This window comes from Perissodus microlepis, chromosome 20, assembly GCF_051167445.1.
Source record: "Perissodus microlepis isolate ML-2025 ecotype Zambia chromosome 20, ASM5116744v1, whole genome shotgun sequence".
In the NCBI taxonomy this organism is placed as follows: Eukaryota; Metazoa; Chordata; class Actinopteri; order Cichliformes; family Cichlidae; genus Perissodus; species Perissodus microlepis.
Window position 1 is genome coordinate 11815790 of NC_140480.1, and position 19363 is coordinate 11835152.

Sequence of the window (19363 nt, forward strand, 5' to 3'; positions counted from 1 at the left end):
TGTATTGCATCAAAATACACACCTTTCGTGACCACGTGTTAAAAAAAAAAGGCAAACGTTAGGGAAATCATCCCCAGCAATGATTTAAAAAGTTAATTTTCTTGTATCAGAGCTTGTAGACCGTTCCTGAAGTCCCCCTGCCCATCCCGGACTTGAAAGTTGTATTTTTGCCTGCAACCACTTGAGGGCGCGTTTCTCTTATTAACGCTCACTGAGACCCCGCGTGGGGATAGCTCCTGTGACAGGCAGGGGGCCTAAATGAGCATTGTTATGGTAAATATTTGACATCAATGAAAGTCAAGACCTTTAATTAAGGTTTTAGGATTACTGTCATATTTCGCATGGTTTCTCACAAGTTGTATGTGTTTAGCTCACTAGTATCGTATTTGACTAAGAAGGAGAAACGCCAGCAAAATTAAGAATACCTGTATGACTTGTACCTGTTAACCGTCTTCTACAAAGGCAGCTTAAAGTTTAGTATTTATTGTTTTAGGCGAGCTGCGTTTAGGTTATTTATAGTTTGTTGCCTTTGGGGCCCCTTTAGTACCATGGGAAATGGGATACTCGGGGAGTTTACTTAATAGTATCAGACTGTAGCGTGTACGCATTTAAAGCTACTGTGTCTGTAGCTCTCGGTGTCCAGAGCAGTACTGAGCTCTCTCTATGTGTCTGGCAGGCAGCGGGTCCCTCCCCCTCCCCCTCCTCCTCCCCCTCCTCCTCCTCCCCTCTCTCCGCTTTGCTGCCTCGCTCGCTCTCAGCTGCTGCTGCTGCTGCGACTGCGTTCACTCCGCCGGGCTCCCTGCTTGTTGTTTGGTACTTTTGGTGAACTTTTCTTCCAGTGTTTCTCAACAGTGCTCTGCGAGGTTTTCGGGAAAAACTTCCTAATGCAAAAATGGACTGAAGCAACGACCCGACAAAGTGCGGATACTTAGGGGGAGAAAAAAAGGAGAGCATTTCTGTAGAGAGCGACCTTTCTGAGGGTTGAGTTACCGTCATGGAAGAGGACGACGGGCATCAGGAGAACTGTATCCCCGCAGCCAAGGACTCGGACCGACAGCAGCGGCTGAGGCTGTGTGTTTTAAATGAAATACTGAACACCGAGAGGGATTATGTTCGGACGTTGCTTTTCCTCCAGTCGGTAAGTTTGACATCCTCTCGCAAGTGTGTCTCCCGTACACTGGCAGAACATGATGCCAAACTCCAGTTACAAATCTGTATATTAGCGGATGTTTTTTATTTATTTCCGAATGCACGCTCATCTCGTGTGTTGTTCTAGATGTTTTTCCAATCCCCGGGCTACTCTTTTTAAATCGGCATACACAGAGAAGATTAAGAAGCAGCCTTTGCAAGGAAAAAACAAAAGCAAAAAAGCAACCCACCCCAAAGATCTAATCTGATCTAACCTGTCAGATTAAACCACAATAAATTTGCATTCAGTTTGGCGTGATTCTGTGTCCACGCGGGCTGCTTGAACCATTACTTCAGCGCTGTCTGTGAACGCTTCTTCTGTAGGAACGGGCTTGGGACGCGCAGTTGCCGTTTGCTGCTGTTTGCGGGGCTTTTAATTGCGACGCAGACTGCCGCTGACAGCTTTGTAAAAGACCTGCGTGCATCTGAGGCTACTGTTATCAATGAAAACTTTTGAGATGTTAAACCGTGTTTCTTGGGACGTCTGCGGGGACTCATACATATTTAGTGTTTTGAGGAGGGTGGTGGTGTTATTCTCACCTTTCCATTGTGTGTTAAAGCTAAAGCTTGAAACAAACAAAGGAAAGCAGAGCCCAGTTCGCACATGCATTTTTTTTTTAATACAAATAAATAGGTATTCAGGAACATCACACCCTGCCACGCCTCCTTTTTTCAGACAGCGATAAGAAACCATTTGCTTATTCGCTCTTTGTACATCAGCTACCTCATGAATGAACGTCCTGGTAATTTTGCATGCTCCATTCAGCCGCCGAGCACAGCGCGAGTATAGATGGCACCCACCTGCAGGGGGACTATTCAATTTGTTACTTCCCCTTGTCATTTTCCGTTGGTCTTTCCTCCCCTCATCCCCGCCTTGTCATCTCTGGTAATTGTACAGTGCAGGTGGCTCCTGCCTCCAGCTGAGACTCAAAACCACAGCGTGGTTAACTCCACCTCGCTGCATTTAATGTGATGACTATAATGTGACCTTACTTATTTTTCTTTTATATACAATGGCGTATTTGTCTGCTTCAGGGAAATTCCCACTGTCGTTGCCCCTTCCACATAAAGGTCAGGACAACTACGTCTATCTTTCTTTTGCACCCTGCCGACTCGATGGCAGACTTTGATTCTCATCATTTTCACTTTGCCTTTAAAAACAGTTTATGGTGATATTGCGTTTCCTGGTGTGTTTTTTTTTTTTTTTTCCAACATTTCAACATATGACGCATTTTTGCTAAACAATGTCACGGTTCCCTCTTTCCTCTCTGCTGTCACGTGTTGAACTTCCTCAAAGTTCTTGAGGTGACCGGTGCAGAAGGCTCACCGCACCGCCGTGTCATGCCATTCGTGGTGCATGGCATTTTCAGAGTTATACCTACGTAATATAACTTAACTGTTCTGTATCCAGCTCAACAGTGGACTCAATTGAGGCTTATCTTCTGTTGCAAGGTGGCAACTCCACTCTCACCACGCACAATGGTAATGATGAAGTCTCAAAGGTTTATCAGGGAAGTCTGAACATCTGAAAACTGTCAGTGCTTCGTGCTCTTCGCCATACCCCGGCCTATCATCACGTGAGCTGGGAGTCTTTTGATTTAAGCCACATGGTGTTTAGCCTGAGGCAAGTGATATGGTCTGGCTTGTGTGATGTAATGTTATCGCCAGGGTCTTTTCATAGAATAGTCTCTATGCCCATTTCATGAGCCAATGAGATTTTGTTTTAAAAGTAAATACTACCATTTGGCAACTACTCAATACAATCCAGCATCTTTTTAAAAAAACATTTTTTAAATGCCAATCATATCCAGCGATGTTCTGTGCTGCAGAAACTGACAGGTTGGTTATTTGTATCATCTTGTTAACAAGTGTTTCTTTGGATCGGAATGCATGTCTGTGAATGCCTTCGTTAACAGTCATCTTCACGTGTGCACTAAAGAGGCCTGATGGCAAAACACACTGCTCCCCATTAACCTACATGTGACACTGTCCACTGAATTTTCACCTGGGGGGGGGTGGACGGGTGATGAGGTGCTTACACTGCTAAAGGCAAACATGAGGATCCAGAACAAAATGAGAAAAGAAGCCTCGCTCTCCACCACCTCCTCCATGGCCAATCCTTTGCCAATCCCCCCCTCCACCACCCAGTGTTTTCTGTCCAGGGTCCAGCTCGGCAGAAAACCCTCAGTGAGAACTCTTGCTGGGAGCCAAGGCTATGTCACCATGCAGCTCACTGTGGTGTTGATAAGGAAAAGTCTGGCTGTGGGAGCTCAGAACATATGTTTCCAGTAAAGATACAGATAGGTTCAGTAAAGGTGTGGGCAGATAGTTTGGGGATGCGTAAGCCCCATAGTGTAAAAAAAAAAAAAAAAGGCCGAGATGGGCAGCCTATTTAAATAAAATGGTAATAAGTAGGGTTTTTGTTCAGCTTCTCAGCTTTTTCTCACCCTTCCTCATTGCTTAGATAACTCCCACATTTCCCAGAATGCAGCTCATTCACAGTGCATTGAATACTAATGCATTTTGCTGTGTAATGAAAAGTGAATTTTGCCTGTGACTAGAACACAGCACAGTTTACGCTTGAACAGCTTTCAAGTCCAGGCATGCTATTGTCACACCACATGTATTGAATGTAATTGCCACTTTATTTAGTTTTGATTGTGTGAAACTCACACTAAGATGCGAATAATCTTAACCCTGTGAAGTCTATCTACCCCCCACCCCTTAACCTTATTCTCCTAGAAATAAGGTTCCCCTCTGAATGTAGCGTTTGGATTACTTCTCATCATCAGTTATGACTTACTTAATTTTTCAGTGTACTGATTCTTTTTATGCATGTCAGCTTCTCTCTTATCTGTAACCACTCGTGCTATGATATTGTTTTCTGCTCTTGTTGAGGGTTTGATAGTACAGTAGCTGTTGACCATCTTCATCATCTGCATTGCCTTATCATTGATTTATTTTCCACCTCCCTTTATGCACTTTAAAAACCCAGTGGAAAAAAAAAAAGCCCTTAGCAGAGCAGCTTCTCAGCTGCAATGATTGCAATGACACACACACACAAAAAGAGATGGTTATCCGGCTTTGGCACCTCAGCCATTCTGCATGTCACTCATCCCTTGGCAATTACCAGCGCCAACAAGCTCATCCAATGTGCTGTAGGGAAGCGTGTGGGGATAGTGGTGAGGACAAGAGGTGAGAAGGGGGTTGGGGGTGTGTGAAAAGAGGGATTAGAGGATTCATTTTTTCCCCCTCACTGTTATCGCAGCAAATCTCTAAATCTATTAACTCTTTGAGCAGATCGGAAGCTGTCACATTTAACAAGCTGCTTCCTTTTTACGAAGATTGCCGTGCTCTTCAAGCTTTTGTCGCGATGCGTTCCCTTGTTTGTTTGTGTGAAATAATCACATCCTAGCTCGATAGATTTATGGGAATTTTCTTCAGGGTATGGTTTAATCTGCGCAGCTGGATTTTCCCAGCCGTGATGCACCAAAATACTAGGCTATCTGTGATAGGAATGTGGTCGGTGGCGTCATACCTGCTAGATGTGAGGGATTTTCCTTGAATGCCATGAATATGATTGGTTGTCATTTAGGACTGTTTTTCTTTTTTGACCAGGCTGACCCATGTCTCGGTGAATCCTGGAAATGAGTGGCCGATAGTTTTTTTTCTTGGCTTGTGACCTTCCTTCGTAATTCTGAAAAGTGAGTGATGGAAAAGAGTCGAGTGACCGCAGAGGTCCTGTCAGTGCTGCGGGATAATAGGAAACATCTGGAAGGACTGTGACCTTTACTTTGGGCCACACACAAGTGAGAGTACTCATCCGATGCTAACCTGCGCTGCCATGAAGAAGTGAAATTGTGTTTTGATACTAGACTTTTTTTTTTTTAACACCTCTTTGGCTGTAGCTGAGCAAACAGGATGACACGGGTATACACATCTTAGTGCTCACAAAGGTAAACATGCAGATAGACAGCTCCAAGTTTCTCCCCTGCAAGCACAAGCCTGTGTCTACCTTTTTCCTACTTTCCTATATAATGTCCATTCATATTCCTATTCCCCACCTTTTTTTGTCTGGTCCATCTTTCTCCCTCTCGTTCGCTGTCCCTCCTTAGTTGTAAAGACCAGCATCGGATTTCTCTGGGCTTGGGCGTATAAATAGCTTAAGATTCTAGCTCTCGTCGTAGCCACAACGCTGGTGGTTTCAGTTCACTGCAGCCTTTAGCTGAAGTCACACACACTCCACATATATGAGTGAGGGCATTGGGGGGCAGCCTGTGGAGACTGAACAGCAGGTAGAACAGTTACTGTGGCAGACTGCTGGGACTTTTTGAGGGTTTTTAATATTGTTGGGCTTTAAAAGCCCTGCTGGACAAACTTGGGAGTGTAGACAGTCTTCTTAGAGTCTTCTCATACAGCATGTAACTTGTAGGTTAATCAAACCTGTAAATAGTCCGTGCCTCTGAATGCAGCTGAATAATCGGTACACGCTTTGGCTTTTGTGCTAACTGTACTTCAGTTACATAAGCTGCAAATTTTCATATAAATAAGGTTTCAAGCTGCTGCTGCTGTGCACCCATCAATCACAGTCTGGACAATTGGTACCTTGCAGTGCGGGTACTGTGCCAGACGAAATTATTGCAATGTCGGGGTGGTAAATGTCAGTTTCCCACTTAATCTCTGTGCTTTTTTTAGTCATGTGTTTTGATAAGCTATTTCCTTGAAGCATAAGACTGCAGCAGGAATTTAAAGTATTCAAGTTAACAAGTCTAAACCACTGTAACACCCAGAGGCATGATGCAAAAGCAAAGAAAAGCTTCCTTCTCTTTCCGAGAGATGCTTGCAGATTATCAGAAGAAATCCCTTTTTTACTGTATCCAAGAATTTTCTCTCTTAGTAGTAGCATTTTAAGAAGTGGAGCTATTCAGGAGTGTGTCCTTTCAAATCTGTGATCTACAGAGGTCAGTAGCATTTCATCAGTTTGCATATCAATGTGTCCGATATCAGATCATGTAATGTCTGGTGAGAACTTGGACATTCACTGCTTTGTACCGGCTGGAAATGGTAAAACCGTGTATCTGGGGCACTGTGCTTTTTAACAGGCTGATATAAGATACAGCAGATGACATGGGCTGAATAGTAAAAGCAAGGCAATGTGACACCTCCAATGTTCTTCGAGATCACATCGTAGTCTGGATGAAGTTGGCGCATGTACTCTCTTAGGGGAGACACTGGGTGCAGTGACTGTGCAGCGTGGTGAAAAGGTAGCAGGATGGACGGATGTCTGCAGAATGACTTCGCACAAGCTCTCCCTTGAGGGTTTGGTTTACAGAGCGAGGCAGCAGGATTACAATGTTTGTTTGCTTTTTTAAATACTACCAGATGTGGGTCTTCTTTCAGGAGGGGGTTAAAGGTCATTTGCCTGATAGAAAAATGCTGGACTAGTACATCTTCACACAAACCTTATTAAGGGTACTGACTGTGGCAAAGATATTTGGTAAATCATGGACAAGCTTACCAAGCCAGTTAGTTTTAATTATACAGACTAATATAACAAACTGCCATTTTGCCTCACAGGGCTTTAGAGTCACAGTACACAAATCTCTGCCTTTTTCATTTTTTATTACTTTCTGATCAACTAGAAATGTTGTGATCTGGCAAACTGAATATTGCTCTGTCCACCTGGTGAATCCCCATCTAAGGGTTATTCCCTTTTAACTTTGAATCGTTTTTAACTCTCCATTAACAACAAGGTTCTTTTTGATTGGCCAAATAGAGTTTACACAGTTATTTCAACCTCACGCCATTTCACCTACCTGGGGAAAGTTTCCATAAGCTACTGAAAACAGCAGCATTATCTTCTTGGTTGTGCAGTCACTACTTAATTTTAAGTCTGTTTCATACTTGTTAGAGACAGATATGCATCATACAAGAGAGGCTTATAGACAGCTCGTAATGCATATGGTGTCATTGTTATGTAGCTGCTATGTTGTACAACCAGGACTTATTTCATAATGATCATTTTAAACCAGAAGCTTAGACACTGCACTCCTGCTTTCATATAAAGCGGCAGACAGTACAGATTGAGCATGTCAGCTGTATGTGATGGCCTGAGTGTTGGAGTGAACACCCAGAACATCACAAGATTTTCTTTTCCAGCTAAATGCCACAGCTAAAAACAAAGAACATTTTCGCTGTTATCTTAAAATTGTTTTTGACACGACTCACTTAATTAATGAGCTTCGAGAAAAACAATTTACCAACCAGCCAACTGGTAAGGCTCTTTGGCGTTTTCTGTTTTCAACTCCCCCGCTAGTCAAAGAAGCTCTGACAATGTTGTGGTAACTGTTCATGACAGCTGCTGACAAAATCTTGGGCATTGTAGCTGAAGGGCTTTTATTTTGGCATTTGCGAGTTGTGGTGACATTTTTGCCAACTCACGTGGCTTTATAAAAGGCTTGAGTCATACATGCGGGTACCGTAAAGTTTTTGTTCCCATGTGCTGACAGGAAACCTTTTAAGAAAAACGTTTTGATATGGCACATTAACATGTTAAGTTTTCAATTTTCTATCCATCCTGCAGGGACTCTTCAGCTTCCAAGAGCTTTTGCAGGATAGATAGTGGTTTTTATTTATTTTCTTCTTTTTTTTTATTCACCAGACCTATTGTCTCTTTATCACAAAATTAAATGTGGCTCACTATTTAACTTGCTCTGCGGCTGAATATGGTGAATCAAAATCGACCTGCAAATATCACTTCTAGAAGTGGAAACTTACCTCGGCGTTTGCTGCATTTGTGGCTGCCAAAACGAGAAGTGAGATAGGATGTAGGTTTGTGCTTTCAGAGACTGAGAAGTACTTTTTTTTCAGACAGGCAGGGCTTTGCCTAGCTGCTGTCTGCCTGTTTAATGGCGTCCTCTATCAGGCTGGTAAATGCTGTTTAAGTCAGAATCAGCGAACAGTCTCTGTGATCTTCCCCCTTGCTTTGCCAAAGAGCCATTATGGTGTAATGTAAGCCACTAATTTGTGTCTTTGCCACCATTCAATTTCCTCCCTCTCTGTCCCTGTAACCTTGTTTATGTCTGCTCAGCTGCATGTTAGGTGTGGCAATCGTACTTTGGTTTAGCTTGGATGTGTACATGAAGGCAAGCTGCAATGTTCTCTTGGATACACACGTATGAATATCATGGAGTTTAGCTTGAGTGATCACCTGTGCTACATCAATTGGTTAGCCGGCAGCGTCACAGGTCACTGATGGCTCACTCAGCTTCATACTTGCCACACTCTGGTCCAGTCTGTGATACCCGTGTCTGTCGACCCCCCCACCCCCCAAAAAAACAAAAAAACCAACCAAGTGTACAAATGTCCAGATGGCCTCTCCAATCTGGTCCATGATGTTATCTACTGATCAACACATGTCACCCCTCTACAGGAAAGCAACTTAGAAAAAAATTGTTGTGGATGTTCCCTTTAAAGACAGAATGCAATTTGAGCCATGTAGGCTACAGGTAGAGACATTTGTAATAGGTTTTGAGATGGCTGTAACATTCAGTGAAACAAATACACAGATGTTTCCATTTCCAGCATGTTGTCCAAGTATATAAGAATATACTGTAGTGAGAGTGGTAGAATTGATATTAAGCTTGAAAACTGTGTCCGATGCTGCCTAACGCATAAAGAACTGCACACATTGCAGTTTTTTTAGTCCACTTTGCAGCAGATACATAAAACGAATACAAAAGGAGTCAAACATTTGCTGGTTTCATTTAGGAATGATTATTAGGACCACAGGTCTCCTCTTGGAAGTTTTCTCTTTTGTAGTTGGGAGCAGCTTGTACAACAAAAAGGGCAAAGCAACTTTGTGCAAAACTGGACAGAAATGTCAGCAAGCTCAGAAATGTAAATTGTAGAATTCTAGCAACTGTGGAACCGTTTGAAAGTATCGTTTTGAAAGCCTAACATGCTTACTGAGACAGTCTCAACAATTTGTCATCTCATCAAAATACGTAGTCCACATATTCATCGTGTGTCATCCATTCATTTGTACAGCAGGGTTGTGATGAATACCCAGTCTTAGACAGGAAGTATTCGGTCCAGCGCTTTCTGCCTGTCCTCTGTCGCGGAGGCACTGTGTCATCCCCCTGTCGTGTTTAGTTTCCGCCCATGTGAACAGCTCAAAGAGCCCTGAAGTTTAAAGTCCTTGAAAGCGGAAGTGAGCGAGATGGGGAGGGGGGGAAAAAAACTGGACGAGGCTCAAAGAAGACTTTGTGTTTTGATGATTGGCGCTGCCAAAAAGGCTTTCTCTTGGAAGACAGCAAGGCACTGGTTGGTGGGTGAAGGGGAGCTGAGGGAGTTTTTGGAGGGTTGGGGAAAGATGTGAATTACGGCCTGAGAGAAAAAGAATTCTCCTAAGGTTTGCTGGGGTCCCTCATTATGGCAACGCCACGGGCCATTCTCTGGCTCTGCTGCACCCGGGCCACAAAGAGGGGATTTCTTCATTTATTTATTCAATTTCATGCCATGTCGACCCCTAAATGGCCCCATTCCCTCTCCAAAATGCCCCGTCTCCCTTTGTGACTAGCCACTCCAATCCTCTTTCCAAAAAAGAGAGATCCTTAATGGGTGCATTGTTTTAAGCTTGTTGTTGTTTTCTCTTGGATGAGAAGGGGTAGAAAGCTTGAGGCTGGTGACCTGAGAACTCGCTTAGAAAACGCCTGAATCTGTGGATCTGTGGTTCTGTTTGAGGTTTGCTTCAGTAGGTGTGGGAACCACAGCGAATTGAAAAGAGGCTCCGAGGGCCTGCTAGAAAAACCTTGACAAGTGTTCAAGCTTGTTCTTGATATACGGGGTCTCTTGTGAGATATCTGAATTGAGTGAGATGGCCCAGCATTGTTGCTGAATGCTGATGTAGCCGTGGGTAGGCAGAAAAAATGCCCTAGTTCTGTTCCCATTAACACTATTGGCCCTTTCATCATGGAGAGAAATAAGGAAAAAAATGTACTCTCAAAGAAGATAATCAAGTTTGATATTTACAGTAAAGCAACAATGTGCTTAGGACAGCACAGTCTGATTGGATTTCTAATAGCAAGTCTAACACACTCCAAACTCTGCTTGTTGAAAGGATTTAATCCAGACAAATGGCTAAGGAAACATTTGACATGTACATTATGTAACCATTATACCACGTTGTTATTGATTTCCTATACATTCATATTTGCACTTGCTGTTATGAGAAATGGGATGCATACATGGTGATGGCAGCAAAACAAATGCTAATATCCCTCGTCACTTCTCACACATATTGCTGTTTATTATGAAACCTGTTAACGCATTAATGTCATTGTCTAACAGGTCCAAGCTAAGCATGTGTGCTCACTGGGTTTTGTTTAACTACAGAAAACGACCTAAAGTATTTATCCAGCCTTGACGAGAATTCGTTTGACTGACAGCGCTTTACTTTTCTTTTCTTTTCTGTATAAACTTTCACCTCAGCTTCTAATATGGTAGCTGAGATCTACGCGCACAAGTTTGCCGTACTACGGTCCTTGGTTATTACAGATAACAATTGGCCGCTGCTAAGTGTCGAGCTTGAAAACAACCTCAGCCGCACACTGAGTGACCCTTAACATCCTGTGCTCGTGGCTGCTAACTTCGACTCCGTATGCGTGGTCGCCTCCTGTGTTGCAACATGACCTAGTTTGACACTTGTTACATTACTTCTTGATATTTTCATGTTGGCTTCATACATTCATTGGTGAAAGGAAATGTGAAAGGGTAAATAAAATATTGTAGCTTTTTTTTTTTTATATCAGTGGCGTGTTTTATTCGTTTTTTTTAATATGTAGGATTCTTTGCCAACAAGAAGGCTTTCACCTAAAAACAGATAAATAGGAGATGAGTCATGTTTCATAGTTTGCCTTAGCAGCAGGTAGAAAGCTGCGTTGAGAAGCAGACAAAGCAGACGTGAAGGCAGCAGGCATCTTACTAACTGTCCACTGGAGCGAAAACATAGCCTTCACCAACATATGGTCCATCTGCATCTTCACACCTTACTGTCTGGCCCTTCTTCGCTCTGATAAACCTCAGCATCTAGCAACACCCACCGCCCAATCAAACCCACTATGACACTTTGGCTGTCAGTCACAATAAATGCTGCCTTTGGTATGATTGCACTATTTTGGGTTTAAGGCGATGACAAGCTGTAAACCTGAAGCTTCTGCAGTGGGTGTCCGTTAAAAATGAAAATGACCTAAAGCTTATAGTTTTCCATTTCAGTCCATTCATTTTTATCCACACCAATAAATAACATTAACTTCCATTCGCCTTTGCAGCATAGCTAAAAAAAAATAAATAAAAAAAATCTGCAATTCCTTAGTCTTGAGAGCACGGTGTGATTTATTTCTTTGTTACAACTTGGTTGCACGCTAGCACAAAGTTGTCAGACTTTACTTAGAACAGCTGAGTTAGTGGCCTACAAACATGTCGTATACTTCCTTTTCACAAAAGCCACACTTCCTGTCCAGAAATGGCATCTGCTGCTTTTGTGTCGAGAGGAGCTGCTTCATTCTGCCGACGTGTTTGTTTTCCTTTCTCGCCTGACTTGAGCCGCCTATGTTCTCGAGAAGAAAACGAAATTCTTGTCGTCGAATTTGAGCGTCAAAAAAAAGACAAAGAAAAGCACTGGCCTTTGTTCTGTGCCATTGCTCTGTTTTCACTTCCTGTTTGCATGTCACACATTTGCGCAGAGGCATGCGTGTGCACTTCTTCTGTTGCAGTTTGGGATTTTTTAACTTGTCTTCAGTTTTTCTTGCACACACTTTTTTTTCCCAATAAACAGAAAAACAGAAAGAAACGAGTGACTCAGTTTGGTGGGATCCCCCAAACTTCAACCTGCTCACGCGCTGCTTGAACAAGTGGCACATTTGACAGCATTCATGCAATTTGTGGGAGAAAGTGATGCATGTATATCCATGAACTGTACATAAACTGTCTGGCACCATCATATTTTTTTGAGTGATATTGGAGTGATATAGACAGTCACTATGAAGTTGCACTTTCCAGTGCCATCACTGCCATCCACACTAAAGTACCCACTACTGCTGTGTCTAGAAGTGTATTTAAATTTGCACTGACTTGCACACTAATTTTCATATTTTCAGTGGACATGAGGGCAATTTTCTGAGTGACAAGAGGTTTCACGCACAGCATTTGACTGAAAATCTTGCTTATATCATCTACACCAGATAAGCGAATTCAGAGGTGTGGGTGTGGGGTTGGGAAAATGCTAACAAAAAGCTGGTTTGCAATTTTTTAAGCTAGCAGACATATTTCTAGGGGAAAAAAGACTCTTGTCATTGTTATATTTAAAGCTTGCTTTTAAGGTCTTTTTCTACATGTGAAAAATAAAGTTTTAACAGGCCTCTGTGCAGTCCTTTAAAAAACTAAATGTAACCCATGATTTGATAGCTTGTAGATGTGCCTTTAGCAGCAATAACTTGCAATAACAAGCAATCTGCCCTGCTTTTCTGTACAAGATTGCTTCACTTGATTGAGGTTTGATGGCATTAATTTATACACAGCTCTCATAGGGTCCTGCCACACAATTTCAGTTGTATATAGTCAACTGCAATGTCCTTATGTCCTGTGGCTGCAAAATCCTCACCCCTCCACCACCGTGCTCGACGGTTGATATGCTTTGTTTGGATTTCATTGCTGTGCATTATGACTTAACACATCCACTTTGCCCTCATTTGTCCGAAAGACATTGTTCCAGAAGTTTTGTGGTTTGTTTGTTTATTTGTAAACCTAAGCCATGCTGCTATGTTCTTTTTACAGAGAAGTGACTTTCTCCAAGCATGCCATACTTGTTTAGCTGTTTTCTAATTGTACTGTCATCAACTTTCACATTTAATGTGCTAACTGAGGCCTTTAGAGTCTCTTGTTTTATTTTTTTCCGGTTTCTCTGAGCAGTGCACAGTCTGACCTTGAGGTGAATTTGTTGGGATGTCCATTCCTACCACATTGTGGTATTGTGTTAGCACATACCTGAAAGAAGTGCGTTTGTTTAGCAGCACCTGGCAGCTACATACTCTCTTACTTCCTATGAAAGCAGCAAGGATGTACTTGGGTTTTTCACAAAGTTGCGAAGAGCGATGTGAAAACTTTATCACACGACTGTATTTGGTTTCTCTCATTGTACAGCTAATTAAAAAAGCTTTAGTTTGACTCTCACCATTTAAATTCAAAAGCAATAAACATAACTGTCATGCTTGAACTACAGCGGCTCTTTTCAATCCCTGTAAAGAGTCACAGCTAAGAAATTTTAATAATAGCTGACATTTTCCTGTGTATTGCTCTCATCATTGTGAGTTTCAACCCCAGTGAGTTTCTCTAAGTACTTTCAGAAGCAGTGTGGGCTTTTGAGGCCCAATAGGGAGAAAAAAACCCAAAAAGAGTTTTTAATTATGATGGAGCAATAGTAAAGAAAACTTGAGCAAAATAATAAGAGACGCTGCAAAGTTTGCATAACAGCAGTGTGGATTTTTAAATGTCTAACTGCCAAGAATTTCATATATATGTAAAAAAAAAAATCAAATAAACAAAGATGTGTTCACAGTGTGATGATACACTTTGAGAATGACTTTCAACTACTTCCTGTATGGAGGATGTTGGAGTTTCCAGTATATATCATAATGAAATGTCAGTGGGTACAATGCTGCATCAGTGTGCTTGGCAGCTACTTTGTGGTTTGACAAGGAGCTTCTGGTTGTGTTACTTGTCTCCTGTGGGATTGCATCACGAGCAGCTTTCCCTTACTGCCGTTCACCCCTGTGGCATCATGTGCAATATCCTCGCTGTGCTCTGTGCTGCAGCTGAGCCCTCCTCCGAGCCAGTCTGACTCATTGTTATGAGTCCAGAAGTATCACAAAACTGAGTCTGTGTCCCATATGACCAACTATTATTAACACACTGATTGATATCGTTGCTATTTTTAGGTATGGAAGCGTAAGAAGGTGCACCATCTAATGCAATCTATACAGGAAAACCAGTGCGGGAGAGGCTACACTGCACTCCCTCTTTTCATCCCCCTACTGTTTTTGATTTGTTGGCGAGCTTTTGAAACACCGTCATGCCCTTTTCCATCTTCATCAAATTCATAGTGAACTGACTCAGATTTCAGACATCTAAACACAGACTTGTCAGCCCGAGCCAGTGCAGGCAGGGTTATTGTTGTTGTTCATCAGTCAAGCAAATATTATTCATCAATGTCTGATCCTCCACTAAACAGGATTACACAGACACACACATGCCTCGCCTTGCTGATGATGACGTGCTGATGTCAGAGAAGAGACAGATAAGGTCACCTGAGATGGAGATGGCGATATGAAAGTAAACAAGGACCATCAGACGCATCTTGCCGTCTCTGAGTGTGGTAATTAAGCAGTAATGAGCACAACAACTGCACACAGTGGTGTAGAGTAGAATTACAGTGTTCGTAAACAACTGGCTTAACTGCGTGCTGTGGGAAGAGCGGGTCTCGTCAATATACGTATCGTATTTCCAGTTTGTGTGCATGTGCGTAATGCTCTGAGATATTGTCCTCTCTATGCAAATCGTGCATGATTTGTAATATGCCGAGGGTCTTCTTAAAGTGCAGTCACATCTGCTTATTTTACGGTAGCGCAATAGAAGGAGAAATATTGGAGCTTTCACAGTGACAAAGCCAATAACATTCATAACTTGTCATATATCAAGTTATTTCGATTGCAGAGGAAGTTGAAACAAATGATGTCAGAGTATCTCTAACTTCTGCTTGAGCGTGACTGGCAGGAAGTTACAGTCTCTGGTGGTCATTAGTGGAAAGGCCCAATAAATAGTCAAATATGAAAATAAGCCCAGACTGCGGTTTGTCCAATTATGATACTTGGCTGTTTGTGCACAATGAACTGCTGTCCATCAGATGTCAACACACCCATAGTACCTTTCTCTGGGGCAATTTCCTGTTTCTGATTTCAATCACGCGCTGAAAAAAATTACTGTACAAACTGCGTAAAAGTCTCAGTTTGAGTAAACTTGGACATGCTTGGGGTGCATGCTCAGTTTATGCTCTGCACTGTCCTGTATTCTGGCTTCCCTGTAGCCTGCCTTAGTCATGATGGTGGACGGAGAGAGCCAATTTTCTCTCCAAATAAACCTGTCTTCTTTTGTGATGGAACAATGAAGACAGCCAATACAACTCTGGGGGAGACTGTCCTTGTTGGGGTTAGACTTTGACTGAAAGGAATTCTTTGTTCCTTCTTCCTACCATCCTCCCTGCTGATTCCTGTCTCACCACATCTGTGTGGCACATTTGTTAAAGGAGTGATTCCTGCCTGGATGGTAGCTGTCACAGAGGAATACATGAATAACAGATACTTTACACCTCACCGTCTCCTCCACCATTGTCCCCTTGCTCGTTGTTGTTTGTTCTGTTTTCACCCTTTGCCTCCTTGGCTTTTTTCTTCACCCGCCACACCCTCACTCAGTGCTAACCCTGTCTGAAAGCGACTGAGGAAAAGCTCTGTTTCCTGCCTGTCTCGTATCCTCTGCTGGGGAGCAATCTCTCACTTGAGTGACTCCTACAGTGTGGACACGGTACAAGCTGCCATATGGGAGATTTAATTAGTGTATGCCTCAAGCACAATCAGCTCCCTCCCAAAAAACAAAACAAAAAAACAGTTGAGAACATGACAACTACCGCTTCCCTTTAATACTGGTCTTAATTAGCGAGGTCACAGCTCACTGCTGAGGAGCCGTGCTTTCTATTTTTGGTACGACTTACGTAAAAGCTAGTAAAGGGAGGCAGAAACAGAAAAAAAGGCAGAGGAAATTATAAAATTGCTGCCTGACTGCTTGGTTGGCTGGGTTCTGTCTTTAGAGCGAACGTCTGATTAGGAGTGTCAGTCTTTAATTATGGGAAGTGACTTTCTGTAACTGGTGCTATGTGGAACTGCAGGGAGCGTGAAAAGGTTTTCTATAAATGACACACTTCACCTAAATTACAAAAACTGATCCTGTTACTTAACATATGTAGTTATTTAGGCAGTTTGTGTTACAAAGGTGTCATTAGGTTTCATAGGGACTATTTTCTTTAGTGGAGCATGTTCAACCTGACAACTCTAGCGTCGGATTGTACCTAATGCTGAATGTTTAATGCATTTTGAGTACTGAGCATCAAAAGCAGCTCATATTCAGTGCTGGTGGTCAGGTTATTAGAGATTTTATAGGGAAAATGTTTGTGTCTTTAGTTGATATTTTGCTGTAGCTAAAATCTTTTTTTCCCTTGATTATGCATTTAGATCGTAGACATATTTTGCTAAGGGGGTGATATTAAAGCAAAGTGTTATACAATTCTATACCAGATAAGCTAAAATGCATTTAGCAACCAATCCTCAGTTTAATCCCTGCAAAAGCCAGAGATGCTGTGTTTTCCTCCTCTCTATCTGTGTTTGCTGTCTATCTTCAACCATAACTTTGGATGGAAGAAAGTATTGCTTTGCAACCTGCAATGAAACATTTATTGCATTGTCATTTGGCACTGTTAGTGATAATGTCCTATAACCTTTTTTTACTAGAATCATGCATTATTTATTGATCCATTGTGCTCGTGTTGGGGTTGACACTGGATCTCACAACTTGAACCATAAAGCAAACACGTAGAAGCGGCACCTTTTAACATGACATTGTTGGCATGCATAAGGATCATGGTGTCATACTTTTGTACCAAAAGTATCGGGCGAAGGCTTCTTGTTTAGAGCAGTAGTCTCACTTAGCCCAGGACTTCTTTGTAACGCCCTTGATTCACTTGGAAAGCTATCAATTTCTAAATCTGAGGCAATGAAATGCAGGCAGACACAACAGCAGGGGCTGGGTTGATGAAGTAGGCTTCGGGATAGAGTTTTATTCGTCGGTTCGGGGATGCATATCTCCTTTCTGATATCCCAGTATTGGCGTCTGAAGGGCAGTCAGACTGAGGCAGGTTAAGCCTGTCAGACACAGGGCAATAGACAGAGAAATGGGGAAGAGAGAATAAAAGAAACTGTTTGCAGATTCACTTCCCTTCTATTCACCATTTTTTTTTCTTTTTTCCCCCCAAGTCAGGATCTGATTGGCAGGCACTAACACACACAAAAACTGAGCTGCACACGCAAGCAAAGCTCAACTTGACACGAGCCTTATTATGAGCCATGTTGGTGTAGTGCTGTGTGTAGACACTGTAACAATGAAACAGTTCATTTTGGAGGATGTCTTACAGTTGAATGCTCAGGCGCTTTAGGATCCATACAGCGAGGCTTTAAGTGTAAAAGGAAAACACGTCTTGTCTTATTAGACCCAAGGGACAATGAAACAGCCCCAAAATGTCTGTTTGGTACCTGAAAAGACATTTTCACGAAGCACGTAAGAGTAAATGTGGTTTTCTGTTCAAAGGCTCGTGTGGTTATGTTAATGCAATGAATCTGTCTGCACTGTATCTGTTTCCTCAAAGCTAAGATCACCTATATCCTAAATTTAAAACAGTCCCAAGAGGGAAGCTGGACTTCCACTTCCAGACCACTTTTTGCATGCATAAGTGATGGTGCATGATTACCAAAACCTAAAGAGACTAACGATTTCCAGATATTCTCTTCCATTTTTATATATATTCATAGATGTACAATCGGGGTATCAAACATAAGGCCAGGAGGGCAGAATCTGTCTGACAAAGACTGTAAGCTGTTGAACTGGACAGCTTTGGAAAATGTAAAGGAGTGTTTAATTTAAGTTTTGCAACTTTTCCTGTTGATAAAGAACTTTTCTTAGTTTTTCTTAGTAAAGAACGTTTTTTAATAGCTACCCTGGTCTGACCCACTTAAGATCAACGATGTAAAATAATTTTGACATGTCTGATAAACATGCTTTAGCCGTCTGCCTTATTGACAGTAAAGTGTGGCGCATTGTTTTTAAACCCGTTTTGTGTTCGTCTCCTCCTCAGGCATTTCTGCACAGAATCAGACAAACTCCAGATGACCAACAGTGTCTCTCACCTGAACATGTCAAGGTATGGCCAGTTTTTTATTGCAAATATCAAAATGTCAGAAATCGTCCATGTGAAAATGCTAATTGGTCACTAATGTCTTTACTTTTCCCTCATCTCTGTGCTCCTCTGTGGTCTCCTCTTTGCTCTGTTCCTTCCCTTCTTCGCTATATCCCCTCCCTTTACATCATCCTCTCATTTTATAGATTCTGTTTTCAAATATCGAGGACATCCTTAAGCTGCACCAGGGGGTGTTGTCTGCAGTGGAATACAGTCTGTTGCCTGAACCTCAGCCTCACCATGCACTGGGACATGTGTTCCTCCAGTTTGTAAGTGCAGGACACACAAAAAGATTCTCGTAAAACTGCACACTGTTACAGGCACAAGCTCGTAGGCATGCATATAGGAGAAGCTGGATGCCTGAATGCCTCTTCCATGCAGATACACACACATAAGCTCTTTTCATGGACTGCCCGTAACCACAGATGCAGGGAAAGCGTGCAAAGCCTTGTGTGGAAATACCCTTTAATGCTCTCTTTCTCACATGAAGCACCCCTCCCATCTCCCGGACTCCCTATTCACAAATACACATTCTCTACCCCCACCCAACCCGTTGCGTTTTCCGCCTTCACAGAACTGACCTGCATCCTGTCAGGCAAAAACAGTCTGTCTTCCTTCAGTTTCTCTACACCAGTCTTTGCTAACATCTCCTACTTTTTACGAATCCATCCCTCCATATTCTTCTCAACTCTGCAACCCCAGTACACAATCCTGCACCCCACCCACCCCGCTCCACTCAGTTTGAACTCGTTTGGCCTGAGGAAACAAACAAAGAAGGGTCTGTGTCCGGGGAGGAAGAGATGGTGTGTCACTCAGAGAGGGGACAATGCTTCTGCTGGTAGCACTCAATCTCAGGCTTCTTCTCTGGGTCTCTGTTTGTGTCTCTCTGATAAACTATCTTGACTTTACTTTCACTGAGGCACTAAATACATCACCTAGGTATTCTATCAGGGCTCTGCTCCACCAGCCTACACGACAGTATCGCCAGAAGCAGAGTGACATTTTTTCCATCCAGCTGCAGCCAGTATTTGGTGACTTTCCAAAGAGTAAACCCAACAATTA

At 42.5% G+C, this 19363-nt stretch overlaps 1 protein-coding gene across 3 annotated transcripts in view; it reads left to right on the forward strand.

Annotated features, from left to right (window-relative positions):
- The first annotated feature begins 738 nt into the window (after positions 1 to 738).
- The window catches only part of prex1 (phosphatidylinositol-3,4,5-trisphosphate-dependent Rac exchange factor 1), a 78497-nt gene continuing 59872 nt past the window's right edge, over positions 739 to 19363 (forward strand). For 2 of the 3 annotated variants that reach the window (XM_084917382.1, XM_084917383.1), the window contains exons 1-3: positions 740 to 1138; positions 18200 to 18265; positions 18448 to 18570. In XM_084917382.1, the coding sequence (XP_084773508.1) occupies positions 995 to 1138; positions 18200 to 18265; positions 18448 to 18570 (333 nt within the window). In that variant the 5' untranslated portion in view covers positions 740 to 994. Of the gene's footprint in view, positions 1139 to 18199; positions 18266 to 18447; positions 18571 to 19363 lie in introns of all 3 variants that reach the window. The other variant, XM_084917384.1, reaches the window with a different exon arrangement.